General features: G+C 38.1%; 1 protein-coding gene across 6 annotated transcripts in view; it reads left to right on the top strand.

Moving 5' to 3' along the window:
• Utrn (utrophin) overlaps positions 1-14,939 on the top strand; it is a 521,188-nt gene that overhangs the window by 233,232 nt on the left and 273,017 nt on the right. For all 6 annotated transcript variants that reach the window (XM_074072723.1, XM_074072717.1, XM_074072708.1 and 3 more), the window contains 5 exons: positions 188-325; positions 6,412-6,603; positions 7,689-7,861; positions 11,414-11,564; positions 12,697-12,872. In XM_074072723.1, coding sequence (XP_073928824.1) covers positions 188-325; positions 6,412-6,603; positions 7,689-7,861; positions 11,414-11,564; positions 12,697-12,872 — 830 coding nt within the window. The remainder of the gene's footprint in view (positions 1-187; positions 326-6,411; positions 6,604-7,688; positions 7,862-11,413; positions 11,565-12,696; positions 12,873-14,939) is intronic.

Below are 14,939 nucleotides of genomic sequence, written 5' to 3'. Positions count from 1 at the left end.
CTTTGGGATATTTTACTTAAAAATAATTTAGTGGTTTAAGAGAACCATGAATCGTTTGAACATTTTCATGAACACAGCTTGACCTACATTGTCATTTGCAGGTTAGTTCTCCCTCTTGGTGTTGATAGCAGTAAGTGCCTCTGTCTGTTTTCCTTTTTGAATGTATTTTTTTTCTTTAACTATTCAGATGGATGAGAAGAGAGCCCAGATAGAGGAAGTTCTGCAAAGAGGAGAACAAATGTTACATCAGCCTATGGAAGATAATAAGAAAGAAACAATCCGTTTGCACTTGTTACTTTTGCACACAAGATACAACAAAATAAAGGTGATATGATAGGAGGAATTTCTGACTATTAAAATAACTCACTCAGCTCTTGACGTTCAGATGTTTGATATTACGTTTATGGACACTTTAAAACCAACAAGCCAATGGGCTATTATCTCCTTTCTTATGTGCTTTGCTAGATATGTTTATATTTTTGGATGGGGCAGGTGGAAAAGAAATAGAAATGTAAAACCTTATTATTGGCCATCTTGTTCAGATTTCTGATCATGTATGAAATCTAAAGGAAACCTGTCCCTTTCAGTAGTGGCTGCCTCCTTCAGTTCTTTACTTTATATGTGATGTGGCCTTCTTCGTACAACAACACAATTTCTAGCTCACAATAATTAAATTTGTGAAACAGATAAACTATGATTTATATTCTAGAACAGGATTCACTACTGGCTCCTTTTTTAGGGAAGCCCTTCCCAGCTGGATTTTAAGTGGTGCTGGTGTCCCCCAGAGTGTCTCCACGGGGTCTGTTTTTTGGTAATTCCTGTAGACCAGTTTTATTTGATAATTTTGGAATCTGAGTGGATTTGCAGTGTCTTGGCTTGCTGACTATTGATGTCTCTGTCTGCATGTTCTGCAGTCCTATATTTTCCAAACTAAATTTGCCATCTCCCTGCTTTTCCATTCTGGGTTTCCTACTTTATTTCCAATTGTAGATAGTTACCTTAAAACCTCATCAGTCTCTGAAGGAGGAAACTTCAGTATGGTATGTGTTCTTCACATACCATGTCAAAGAGGAATCAAAATGACCAGGCTGAATGAACCCAGCTGTAGGTTTGCACCTGAACGCTACCAGGTTGCTTGTTTTAGGACTGTGGGAAAGGGACTTACTTTCTCCTGGTTCACTGAAGTTTCTGCAATTCAGACTTATGATCTTCTCATATTAGTATGCTGTATGTCCCTGTTTTTTTTTATGTCTACTTTTTCTAATTGTGGCATGTCTTCGATATCTTCTGCAGCATGGTTTTCCCCAAAGTAATGGCTAGTTGTGCCTTTCCTTTACCTGAGAAATTCTTGAGAAAAATGTTGCAAAATACAGGAGAATCTTCAAGTGCAACACTCATCAGCATAATGATATACCTTTTCCACTTTGCATAATTTTTATTTTTGGGAGAAAGATTTTTGTGTGACAAGTTTTCGGTGAATTTTGTACAGCTTTATTAGAGTATAACTTAAGTGTAGAATTAATGATGTAATGATGTACTTGACCCCTGGCTACCTCTTTTTTGATCTGCTTTCCTTTCCTACATAGCATAACTGCTGGATTTCTTTATATTTTCCTAAATACCAGCATATGCCTTAGCACCTCTGTTCTCCTGCTGTTTTTATTCAATTTCCTGGAGTGGGGTTTGTCTTTACATTTTATCTGAAAAAGGCTTTATCTTTTTAAGACTTAGCTCTTTTTTTTTTTTTTTTTTTAACTTCTACCATCTACCAAATTGCATTCTAATTATTTGCTTTATTGCTGCTTTTAAAAATAACTTTTCTTTCCTGGTACTTCTTAAAAGATTCAGGTCATATCTCATTCATCTTTAGGCCTAGGATTTGGAATTATTAATGGATTACTGGTCCAAAGTAGACATAACTTTTAGACTTTTAATACATAAATTTTTTTTTTTTTTTTGGTGGTGTTGAGGTTTGAACTCAGCCTTATGCTTGCTAGCAGGCACTTTAGCACTTGAGCCACTCTGTCAGCCCTGGTTGATAAGACAAAACTTAGAAAAGTTTCTAAAATAGACAAAACAAACTTTTTCATCAGTATGGACTTTAGTTTACTGTAGGAGTTGAGTCACATCATATAATACTGTCTTACTTCAGTACTGACCTACAGTCTATTTTGTTTCTGTGTCCTAATAGAGGTTTTTTAAAAATTTTATTATCATGTTATTGTTGTACTGGGGGTACACTGTGACATTTACAAAAGTGCTTACAATATATCTTAGTTAAATTCACCCCTTCCCCCCAGTCTCAGAACAGTTTCAACATGTCTTTTTTCCGTTTTCATTCATGAGTACGTAATATTTCAACTGTACTCGCCCTCCTACACCCTTTCCTTATATCCTTTCCCTCCCCACTGGTACCAACCAGACAGGACTTGTTTTACCTTCCTGTTCTCCATTTTTGAAAAAAAGACATTTTTTGTTTACAATATCTATACAGAGAGTTTCATTATGACATTTCTATATATACCTGTATTGTATTCCAAATTGGTTCATCCCTCCATTTTTCTCCCTTCTACCTTAGTCCTCCTCTTATGCTGATTTCTATATTCATTCTGGTATGGAAAGTACATCAAACATTTTCACCTTCTTTACTTCTTTCTTTTACTCTCCACTCCCATTAGATCCCTCTGTTTAGTGTGACCTGTTTCATTCTTGTCCTTCGTTTTAGGTTTCTGTTTGTTGTTTAGTAGGATTTTTGCCTTGTTATTTTACCTGTACATCATTGTGCTTAAGTCAGCCTAACCACCCCCTCCATTACTAGAGCTCTATCCTGTGTAAACAGTTTCAGCGAGTTTCCTTGTGTCTTGATGATGTGGTGTACTTCATCATTATTCACTATCTTTCTTTCCTTCTTTTCCTCCTCCCTTTATCTGCTCTACCAGTCCCACTTATGGATGCATGTTCTGTATGTATTTCTATGTGTATTGGGCCTATATTCAACATATGAGAGAAAACATGTGGCCTCTGGCTTTCTGAACCTGCCTAACTTCACTTAAGATGATGTTCTCCCGTTCCATCTATTTTCCTGAAAACAACAAAATGTCATTCTTTTTCATGGCTGAATAAAATTGCATTGTATATAGATACCACATTTTCTTAACCCATTCATCAGTTGTAGGGCATCTTGGCTATTTCCATAGCATAACTATTGTGAACAGTGCTGCAATAAAATGAAATTGAAAATGAAAATGAACATGAAAATAAAAAGACCCATGGGGGTGCCAGTGTCTTTATTATATCTTGACTTACATTCCTTTGGGTATATCCCTTGGAGTGGTATTGCTGGATCATAGAGCAGTTCTATTTTTAGTTTTTTAAGGAGCCTCCTTACTGTTTTCCATAGTGGTTGTACTAATTTACATTGTACAATGTATGAAGGTTCTTTTCCCCACATATTTGCCAACATTTCGATTTGCATTTCCTTTATGGCCAGGTATGTTGAACATTTCTTGTGTTTTTTGACAATTTGTATTTCTTCCTTTAAAAAAGCTCTTTTCAGTTCATTTGCCCATTTTTTAAGTTGGTTCATTGATTTTTGGGGGAGTTTAGTTTTTTGAGCCCCTTGCATATTCTGGTTATTAATCCCTTGTCAGATGTTCAGTGGGCAAAGATTTTCTCCCATTCTGTGGACAGCCTCTTCAACCTGATGACTATGTCTTTTGTGATGCAGAAGCTTTTTAATTTCATGTAGTCCCATTTGTCAGTCTTTCCTCTTAGTTGTGAACCAGTTGAGTTCTATTTAGGAAGTTATTGCCTATGCCTATTAATTCCCACGTATTCCCTGCTCTTTCCTGCACTAGCTTCAAAGTTTCGGGTCTTATATTAAGGTCCTTAATCCACTTTGAGTTGATACTTGTCCAGGGTGACAGACACGGATCTAGTTTCAATTTTCTGCAGGCAGTTACCCAGTTTTCCCAGCAACATTTGTTGAAGAGGCTGTCTTTTTCTTCATTGTATGTTTTGGGTGCCTTTGTTAAAAACCAGGTGGGTGTGTGTGGATTTGTGGATGGGTCACATCCTGTAATACCGTCTCACTTCAGTACTAACCTGTAGTCTATTTGTGTTTTTGTGTCCTGGCAGAATTCTTTAAAAATAAAATTATCCTGAAGCAAAGTCTAATCAGATCCCAAGGATGTCTTTTTCTCCTATTGGCATTTGATTAATCACTTTCCAGGGGGAAGAAATCTATTTTGGGCTAGAAAGCACATCTTGAGCTGCTCTGCTTCGGCAAGAGTATGAAGGCTCAGAAAAGCCCCGTACTGTCTTTGTGGTCCAAATAGAAGTCATGGTCTTGATGAATGTGATTTTTTTTTTTTTTTTGAGGTGAGGACTTTATAATACCCTAGTTCATCCTGCCTCAGGTTCATGTGGCCTAGAATGACAAGGCAAATAATACAACCAAGGAGGCATTCTGGCATCCCTGGTTTTGTCATAGGCAGTGATGCAAAAAAGTGGCTTTCAATGATATTTACTATGGCAAAAAAAAAGAAAGAAATTCTAGCATATAGTGAATCCAGTGATGTTAAATGTGGAAAAGTATCATGAAATTCAGTGTCAAGCAGCTGCAAATCTGGAGCCAGCTTTGGTCTTGGAGGAACAGACAACCTCCCAGTAAGACCTAGTTCTAAGGGATGGGAAGGCTCTCAGGATGACTTTCTTTTCTGTTTACCTCTTTGACATGATTACTGAAAGTAGATCCAACCAGTTTGTGTTGAGTTATTTTTTTTTTTTCCTTACAGTTGAGGGAAGGAACAATTGAGCCTCATTTGTGATTTCCAAAAAAAAAAGGTGTATTTGAAAGGAAAAGCTAAAAAGAAGTATTATTAGACTGCTTTTTAAAAAAAAATTAGAATATTTTTATTTAGAAATGGTTTCTGGGTAGATACATTATTTTATCATTGTTTTAAACTTGCTTAAAAATTAGATTTGCTTTCTTAGACATCTGATGGGTTCATATCTATAAATGCTTTCTGACTAAAATTTGAACATGTGACATTAGGAGAATAAAGTATTAGAGAAAAATATAATTAATCCTTTGATCATGTCACAATCTGTAGGCTTGCTTCAGGCCTGGGTATCCAGAATGCCCATCAATTGTTAAAATAGTATCTTATCAAAGTCTAGGAGACAGCAAACAGAGACCTCGGAGTTCAGCGCGGTGCTACCCATTCAGTGCCTTTTAATCTTGAGTCTTGGTTTCTTTTTGGAATTTAGTCATTTTCAAGATCACTAACTGAATGAGCACGTATTTGTGATCATTTCCATTATTGCCTTTGATTGTTCGGATGGATATCCCATTTTAGAAGTTTAGTAAAGAAATGGAAGTGCCAAGATGCTACCTTAATTCATAAGTAGTTGCCCTGTGGCCATTTGCAAGTAGAAGACAATGTCTGTTAAATTCTAGCCTCTAGGAATAAAGAACTTGACTCCTGGAGGCTTAGAGGCCTGTGCCAGAGAGTACTCTGTTTTTAGAAAGTGCAGAGCAGAGGGTCCAGAATCTTCATTAGGTCAAATGAGGGGCCATGGGGCCTCAGCCCTCTGCGTTTAGTAGATCCATTGTTTTACATAGGATATCCATGCCCCATAGAATTGTTCTCAAAGGTTACAATTATATACAGAACTACCTGGACATTAATTTCATCAAAATCTTCCTTGCATTTCTGATGTTATTTTTATTTATTTAGTTGAGCTGGAGGTCTTGGTATGTTGCCTAGACTGGTCTTGAACCCGTGGACTCAAGCGGTTTTCCTCCCTCAACCTCCTGAGTAGTGTGTATAGCCAGGCCAGCTTGTTGTATTTTGAAAGTATGTTTAAGTTATGTTTTCTACATTGAGGCCCAGACATGTTTAACTGAATGGGTATTTTTAAGAGTGAAATAATAATGATCTCAAAATGGTTTATTTCCTTCAGAACTTTGCGATTGGCAGGCATCATATTCTCAGTTCCCTGACATCTTGGGGGAAGGAATGAATGTGTTTCCTATTTGCTGAATGAGTTTAGATGGCATAGATCTTAGAGAAAATCCTTTCCACTTTATTTTTGGTAGTACTGGGGTTTGAACTCAGGGCCTTGTGTTTGCTAGGTGGTGCTTTACTATTTGAGCCACGCCTCTAGTCAGCAAAACCTTTTGAATATTAACTTATTTATGTTGTTTGACCCCAGGTCGTAGATGAAAATGAGAAGAAAGTGTTAAGCGTTTCTGTAGGAATGTGAGTTTAATATCAAAAATTAGAAATAAGATTTTAAAATCTTGAATGCCCCCATGAAATAACCTGCCATTTGTTTTTCAGTTTGCTAGTAATCACTGTGGGGACAGTTTGAGGTATGTACATTATTATTATTATTATTTTACAGGCAGTTCCTATTCAACAAAGAGAGACGAGTCAACTTGCTTCTGAAATCAGGCTGTCACCTGTCCCTGCAGATTATCTGGTGGAAATTAACAAAGTTTCACGTAGGATGCATGATGTGGAATTACTGTTTGGTCTTCCTGAGCTGAACACCACTGTGTATGAGGACTTCTCTTGTCGGGAGAATGCTCTGAAGGTAAATCGCCAGGCACTGCATCAGAATGGCCACAGTGAATACAGAAACGAAGCAAGGAATTTGTTATTGTGCTTACTTACTGGTCTATAGCTTTGATAATTTGTGCCTCGGAATTAGTAATGTATATGAGTAGTAAAACTTTCATGTATTTACCAATGAAATAAGACCAAATTTTTTAAAACGTGGGTATGGATTTTTATGCATGCAGTTATTCATTATTTGTAATGTTGGAGACTTTTTTTTTTTTTTTTTAATTTGTTTGTTTTGAGACAGTCTTGCTATGTAGCCCAGGCTGGCCTTGAATTCCTGATCTTCCTGCCATAGCCTCCCGAGTGCTGGGATTACAGGTGTGTACCACTGAGCCTGGCAGAAACAGTCTACAAATCAAACATAAACATAGACCCCATTCTTGTCTTGTGAACTTGATTGTCATTTGAAAATGTCAGCATTTATTCGGCCACCTATGATTTAAGATTGGCCAGTTGTTGAGGTATGGAATGGCATCATGATTGTAAGTTACACTTCTAAATTTTTCAAGCACTTTTATATCATTTTCATTTATATATAAAGGCACAGTAAACTCATGGATAGACTTGACAGGTTTGGTAGCTTATTCTGTCATTTAAACTGGCATTATTAGATATTTGAAGACATAAGTTATTCTAGCTTCAAACACTAGTACCTTCTTAGAATTTATTTATTTATTTATTTGACAGGTTCCCTGACTATGTAACTCAGGCTGGCCTTACATTCTTGATCCCTTGATGCCTTGGCCTCCTGAGTGCTGAGGGATTACAGTCACCATCATAAAATATTAGTGAAGCTTTTCATATGTCCTGTTGAATTGCTACTTGGAACCTCTGTGAGGATTCCCTCCACCTGCAAGTAGTATTATAGGATTCCTCACACTTTGGCCAAAATAGTGGATTTATACAGAAAAGTTTCTAGATTTCAGGAGCAACAATCATTGACCTAATTTTTATTTGAAGTGAGTGTTATACAATGGAAATTTTTGGTCATCTGTGGTTTCATTCTTTCTGTTACTTTGCTGGGTTTTTCATTAACATATGACAACATGTTTCTAGAATATCAAAGATCGACTGGACAAACTTGGAGAGCAGGTGGCAATCATTCATGAAAAGCAGCCGGATGTCATCCTAGAAGCCTCTGGACCTGAAGCCATTCAGATCAGAGACATGCTCACTCAGCTGAATGCAAAATGGGACAGAGTGAACAGAATGTACGACAGTCATAAGGGGTACGTGTGAATTCAATGAGCGCTTGACTGTTAAAAATCAGCCTCCAGGTTCACGGAGCGTGAACAAGTTCATGGGTGCGTGGAGATTACTGAGAATGTGGTTCACGTCTGTCTGATAAAATGGGAGAAGCATAGCACCTTAAAGGGAAATTGGATCACACACAGACGACCATTTACAACACAGTATCTTAATAATATGGAAACACCCTTGACGTTTAGTATCTAAACATGTCTCTTTTCTTTAGAAAATGAAAAGGGATTTTCATTCATGTTCACTTTCTCCCCACACTCAATGATTAATGTGAGTGAAGAACAGAGACAGCCACAGATAACTGGAATCCACAGATAACCCCGAGTCCTGGCGGAGCTTTCCGATCAGTAGAATGTTTTCCTGCTAGCTTCTCAGTGGGCCTATGGATAGGCAGGAAGAAAAACGGTTGAGATTTTTGCCAGGAGCTGTGAATGTACTGGAAATAAGATATAAAATATCCCAATGTAAAGTAAGTGCTGTGTAAGAGAAATTTAACAGAATGGTGGAAATCTTCACAGACACAAAACTAGGTGTCATTTTTTTTTTTTTTTTTTTTGTGGTACTGGGGTTTGAACTCAGGACTTTCACCTTGAGCCACTCCACCAGCCCTTCATTTGTGAAGGGTTTTTTGAGATAGGGTCTCGTGAACTATTTGCCCAGGCTGGCTTTGAACCTCGATCCTCTGCTCTCAGCCTCTTAGTAGCTGGGATTACAGGTGTGAGCACCAGTGCCAGGCTCCAAGCATCATATTCTTTAAAGAAAAAATTTTAATTTTCATATTTCATGTGACTTCCCAATCATTGAGGAGCTAGCTTTTAGCAGCCTTTATTCCTTTGTGTTTTAAATTTTTCTCTTTGTACATTTAGAGAATATCTTTTTATGAACACCCTTATCCATCCTTATATTTTGTTAGGCTTGGTTATTAGATGAAGCCATTTTATGACTGGATTACCTGGTGAGATTGGTTACTGGATCCATGTGAACACCATTTGGAAATGCGTCTTTGTTGAACCCTGGCTAACTAACAGGATTGTTTTTTTAAGATTTTTGCCGCTTTTATAGTTATAGGTTCATCTCAACTTTTATATTCAGATAATTACCTTTTCACTACAAGAATGAATATTTACGCATATTGTAAACACAGATTTTCATTTACATTTAATCATTTGCTCCATCTGAATTTTATTTTAAGATGTATCAGGTGTTAAAACTTAGAAGCTCTAACAGTGTTCCCCAGTTAGCCTCATTTCTAACATGTTACGTGTGTTCAAAATGAATGTTCTAAAAAGAAAATAAAGTTTCCTTCCTCCCACCCTTCCCTCTTCCCTTGCTTCTTCCCTCCGTTGCTTTCCCCTTCCTTCCTTCCTTCCTTCTTTCTTTCCTTCCTTCCTTCCTCCCTTCCTCCCTTCCTTTCCTCTTTCCTTCCTTCTTCGCTTTCCTCCTCCCTCCCTCCCTCCCTCATTCTCCTCTCCCCTGCCCTCCCCTTCCCCTTTCCTTCCCCTTCTCCCTCTCCCTCTCCAGCACTGGGGATTGACCTCAGTCAGGGCTTTGCTTGCTTGGCAAGTGATGTACCACTTGCTTTGCTTTTAGTTTGTTTTTCAGGTAGGGTCTCAAGTCTTTGCCTGTTACCCTCCTATCTCCACCTCCCTTGTAGCGGGACCACAGATGTGAGCCACCATGCCTGTCTTGTTTTCGAGATAGGATTTTGCTAACTTTGCCTATACTGGCGTTAAACCCTGATCATCCTCTCATCTACACCTATCAAGTAGCTGCAATTATAGACATGTGCTACCATGCCTGGCCCTAACAGTGAGTTTTCTTGATGCACTCACAAACTTGTTATGATTTGTGATTATGATTTAGATTTGTTATGATTTAGATCCACCAAAGGCTTTTTGTTGAAGGCTTGATTGCCAGTTGATGGGATTTGGGGAAGTGGTTGGATAATGAGGGCTCTAGCCTCATCAGTGGATTCATAATTGAGGGTATTATTGGGAAGCTGTGGAAATTAGGAAGCAGAGCCTCGGGCTTAGCTGGAGGATGTGAGTCACTGTGGGTGTCACTTTCACATGTGTATCTTGTCCCCAGGCTCCTCCTCTCTTGCTTGCTCTACCTCCTGTCCATCATGAGTAAGTCACTTTTCTCCAGCCCGTGCTCCTCACCGTGATGTTCTGTCTTACCATACCACACAGGGGCCCGGAAGCCATGGGGCCAAGTGACTGTGGACTAGTTACAGCCAAGCAAAGATGAGAAAGATTAGCTGCTATCTCTGGTGTCCAGTGAGGCTTGGACTTGGAGGTCCATGGACCATGATTCCCTGACACCTCCTGTATGGTTAGACAGTGACAGTTTTTATACCTCTTCTCAGTTTAATTCATAATTACACTGCTTTGATTTATTTGAAATTTAATGTTTTACAATGGTGATACTGATCTTTTTCTACACAGGTTTGCATTCTCTAGGTCTTTAGATCTTTGGACCAGCCTTTCCAGCAATATTTCCTACTTAATACTGCAGCCTTTCAAAAGTTGGAGGTTGTGAGTGTTGTGTCATTAGTGCACATGTTTCCAGATGCTAATGAAGATCGCCTTAGTGTCTTTTTCGTTGGAAGTCTTCTTATTTTTCTCCTACAGAATGTTGTTTCCCTGTGAGCAGTGAACAAATTGTAGTTGAATTTTACAAATAATTTTTGTGGTAGAAGTCAATACAACCATTATATAGGGGGTTATGAGATCAGGGATCATTCTATGATTCTTCAAATAATTTTATTGTATCAAATATAACTTTTATTAATATTGTTAAAATTTCAGAGATCTCTTTTAAAACTCTCCTAGCTCTACTACTCTAAACACAACAGCAACAAAACAGGAAAAACTTCTTAGAATTCTATGCAACAAAGCTTTGCCTTTTTCTACTTATTCTGGGTATTTGAATATGATAAGCAACTAGAGTTTTGCTTTATCTCTTCTCTAAAAGAATTGGGTGTAAGTGGAAATCTCAGTATCCCTCTGTCTCATTGCCTGATCTGTGCAGTGCTACATTCAGGTAAATAGAGCACTTAGGATTTATCATTACCTGAAGCATTTAGTCTTTGGGTGTCATAACAAAAAGCACAACCTGAGTATATTAAAGAACAGACATTTTTTCACAGTTTGGGAGGTTGGAAACCAAGGTCAAGGTGCCAGCAGTGCTAGATTCTGGGGAGGCCTTTCTTACTGGCTTGTAGATGGCACCTTCTTGCTCTGTCCTTGCATGAGAGCACTCTCTCGTGTCTCCATTTCTTCTAAGGACCACGGTTTTTTCTGTGGGGGGTGGGGTGTACAGATTGCTTCATTCTTGGCATGATGCTTATTTCTCAATAGGAATTCTTATCATAACCACTGTGGATCTTGGTCTTATAGAACAATAATCCTCTGGGGTTTTTTTATTTAAATGAGATTTGAGGTTTTTTTCAGAAATACTGCTTCTAAGCAGTTCTGGAAAGTTGGGAAACCTATTTTATCTTGTTTCTTGTCCTCTAGTTACTTCGATAGGGCTGTGGATGAATGGAGACAGTTCCACTGTGATCTTAACGACCTTGCAGGGTGGATAACAGAAGCAGAAGAGTTACTGGCAGATACCTGGACTCCAGATGGCAGCCTGGACTTAGAAAAAGCCAGGTCCCTCCAAGAGGTGAGTGTCTTCACAGGAGGGAGGCCTGCCAGGATGGCTGCGCCCATGCTTAGCACAGGCTACTGAGACTTTCAGAAGTAGGGACCCAGTATCTTAATTTTTCATGTGTATTAGATGATTTGTAATTTTTGCTCCAGTTTTAGGTTCCAGTTTCAAAGGTTTAAGAAAAAAATGGTTATGGGAGAAATACTTTTTAAAGTTTTTGCTTAAACCATTTTCTCTTTGGAAATTTTATATTTGGAGTAACATTTATAAAAGTTTTTACTCAAGACAAGAAAAATAGATACATCCCTTACCTCTGTTTTCTGTCCTTAAACATTTAGGCATGTTTTTTTGATTTGTATCCTTGATAATTGTACAAGGAAATTAATTCAGTCATGGGAACTCCAACACAACAGAGAAGTCAGTTCTGTTAATAACAATAGGCCTTTACAAATAATGCTAGAGAGCAAACAATTTCAGTTTTATCATTGCTGAAAATATTTCCTTTTCTATTAAATTTTTAAAATATATTTTCTGTAGAAGGTTCCTGAGAAATTAAAGAGAATGCTTCTATTTTTCTCATAAACATGTTAATGCACTTTTTTATTTTTTGGAGTTACAGATAAATATTTAAATTTTACTTTAGAATATTCCTTTAATCTGTTGCTTAAAAATTTGTAGGACAGTGAACCAATGTCTCACAAAAATGCACATTGAGGCTTATTTGTATATGGCAGGACATAAAAGAATATGGGGGTAATTGAGGTTTTTTGTTTGTTTATTTTCTGCTTGTTTTTTTTAAGGTATGTTTTTAAGTGCTTGCAAGGAAGAAGATGAGTGGTTCACTTTAAATAAACATGATTGGTGTTTCTTCTTCCATACAAATAGCTGATGCTTGCTTTATGTTAGTAAGCTGTCCTATTTCTGTTCTCAGTGAGGGTGGGTTCGATTTCAAGATAGATTTCCATTTTGTGTGTTCCTTGAAATGTAATGAAGTTGTTTTAAAATGCCTTTTCATGGTCATAAAGTATCCTTGCAGGAACTTGTTTCTCTAACACTTAAATTGATGCTACAATACTTGGGTGGATTCATCACATCAGCACAGTGACATCGAGTAGTGGAATTAATCTTGAGTTGTGCTCTGTCGCAGGACCTCGAAGAGGGCATCAGCAGCCATCAGCCTAGTTTGGCAGCAGTGAACCAAAGGTGGGATGGAGTGGTGCAGAAATTCTCCCCCGGGGATGGCAGCTTCCTGCAGGACAAGGTGGCAAGCTTGAACCAGAGGTGGAGTGCCATCGTGACGGAAGTGAAAGATCGGCAGCCAAGGTGACGCATTCAGCTGCATCATTTGAGCCAGAGAGGTCACCATGTTTCTGGTAGAAGCATTCTAGCAGACACATTCTCATGAGTTCAAAGAGTTTTTCGATCATCTGATATCATGATAGAAAGTTTGCTGACATTTAAGATCTGCACAGTCCACATGCCTCCAAGCTATGTTTTTAGGCTATCCAGAAAGTCTTGATTTTCTACTCTGATCTCATGTATGTAAAAAGAAAACTGTATTCTTTTTATTTCTGTGCATATGATATGGTGATTATGGTGGGAAGTTGAAAGAACACAGTGGACTTTGAGTCTGAAGGTTAGGGTTAGGGTCAGGCCTTCCCTCCCTCATTTACTGACTGAGTTTGCATTGCCCATCCATCATGTTAGGCTGTCGTCAGTGTCAAAGGGTTTGGTATACCCTGTAAGTCAGTTACTTTTGATCAGTAAAATTCTTCTTCGATGTAGCATAACAAATACATTTTTTATGTCAAATTATGGTATAATGCCCCAGAGTTTGTGAGGGTGTCTACTGGTTGCAAACTTGATTACCAGTGAATATAAGATCAGAATATACATTCATATTTATTATATTTAAAATTACTTGAAGTTATTTTCTGAGGCCAAGTAAAGATATAATATATAATTTTAGCTTTACCAAATATATTCCACCTCATAAATGATTTCCCATTTTTAGTTATCAGTAGTTTTGAATTAAGATGTTCAGGATACTTTTTTCTACTGCTTTTAAATCTGAGGAGGATGTGTTTTTTTCAGTAATAAACTAATATTTTGTCTAATATTTTATCAAGTTCTTTATTATAATATGTGATAAAATATTCAAGTGTGATGTGACATATGGTTTTTTTTTTTGGTGAGTCTGTTTTTTGTATGTTTTGGTAAGAGACAAATAATAATTTGCATGCTTTGGTTGGGAGATTACGATGTGGCAGTGTTTGGTGCCATGACACATCAACTCATTTGATCCTCATAACTACTGTTTGAGGCAATGCTTAGACCCATTGTCCAGCTTTGGAAACTGAGGCTGAGAGAGAAGAGATGACATATCTTGTCTGAAGTTTCATGGGAAGTAAGTGTTGGTGCTAACTTCCGGCTCTCTCTCTCTCTCTCTTTTTTTTTTGTGGTACTGGAGTTTGAACTCAGGGCTTCGGGCTTGCTTGGCAGGCACACTACCACTTGAGCCACTCTCCCAGCTCCCAGCTCTTCAATTTTCTGCTGTACAAACTTGGGAACTCTATAGAGGTCTCTGGCCAAGGCTTCCCCTCTGTGAATGGGAACTGTCATATCAGAGGATGGTCACGAGGATTAACTGAGGCAGTACTTATGACAAGTGTATGTCCTGACTATTCATAGTTAGCACTCACGACATCTATTTCTAATAAGTTTCTCTTGAACTTATCCTCCGTGTTGTTGCTGAATTTTGCTAGTGATTAATTGATTTGGTCAATATTTTTGAGCCTTGCATTTGTCATTGGGGATGCAAATATCACTAAGGAACTCATAGACTAAGAAGATAATGTTTAAAGGAAAAAAATGATATTGTATGATTAAAGAAAATATGCCTCCTATGATGCAGTGTTGCCGCAGAGGCAGGCATGATGGACTGTGGGATTGAGGCATTAAAGATGAGAGATGCCTTATGGAAGCTGAGTTTTGAGGCATCATGGCAATTTTCCACGATTTCTTTCTTGGTAGAGCCTTTGTGTTGTGATAACCATAGCTGAGATAATTAACTTATAAAGAGGAAGGTTCATTTTGGTCATAGCTTTAGAGGTTTCAGTCCACGATTGGCTAGTTTCCTTGCTTTGATTCTCCTGCAGCTCATCATGGTGGGACTGCGTCATGGAGCAAACTGCTTACTCATGGCAGGAAAGCAAAAAAGAACAAAGGAAGAAGGGGCTGAGGTCCCACTATCCACTTCCGGGGCACACTCCCAACCATTAGGTCCCCTCTTAAGGTTTCCACCACTTTCAGTAGCACCAAGCTGAATACATGGGCCTGGGGCAACTCCAGATCCAGACTGTAGCAGCTTTCTTGAGGATTTTAAGAAGT

This window comes from Castor canadensis, chromosome 1 (genome assembly GCF_047511655.1).
Source record: "Castor canadensis chromosome 1, mCasCan1.hap1v2, whole genome shotgun sequence".
NCBI classification, from domain to species: domain Eukaryota; kingdom Metazoa; phylum Chordata; class Mammalia; order Rodentia; family Castoridae; genus Castor; species Castor canadensis.
This window is presented reverse-complemented; position numbering and strand designations above follow the sequence as displayed.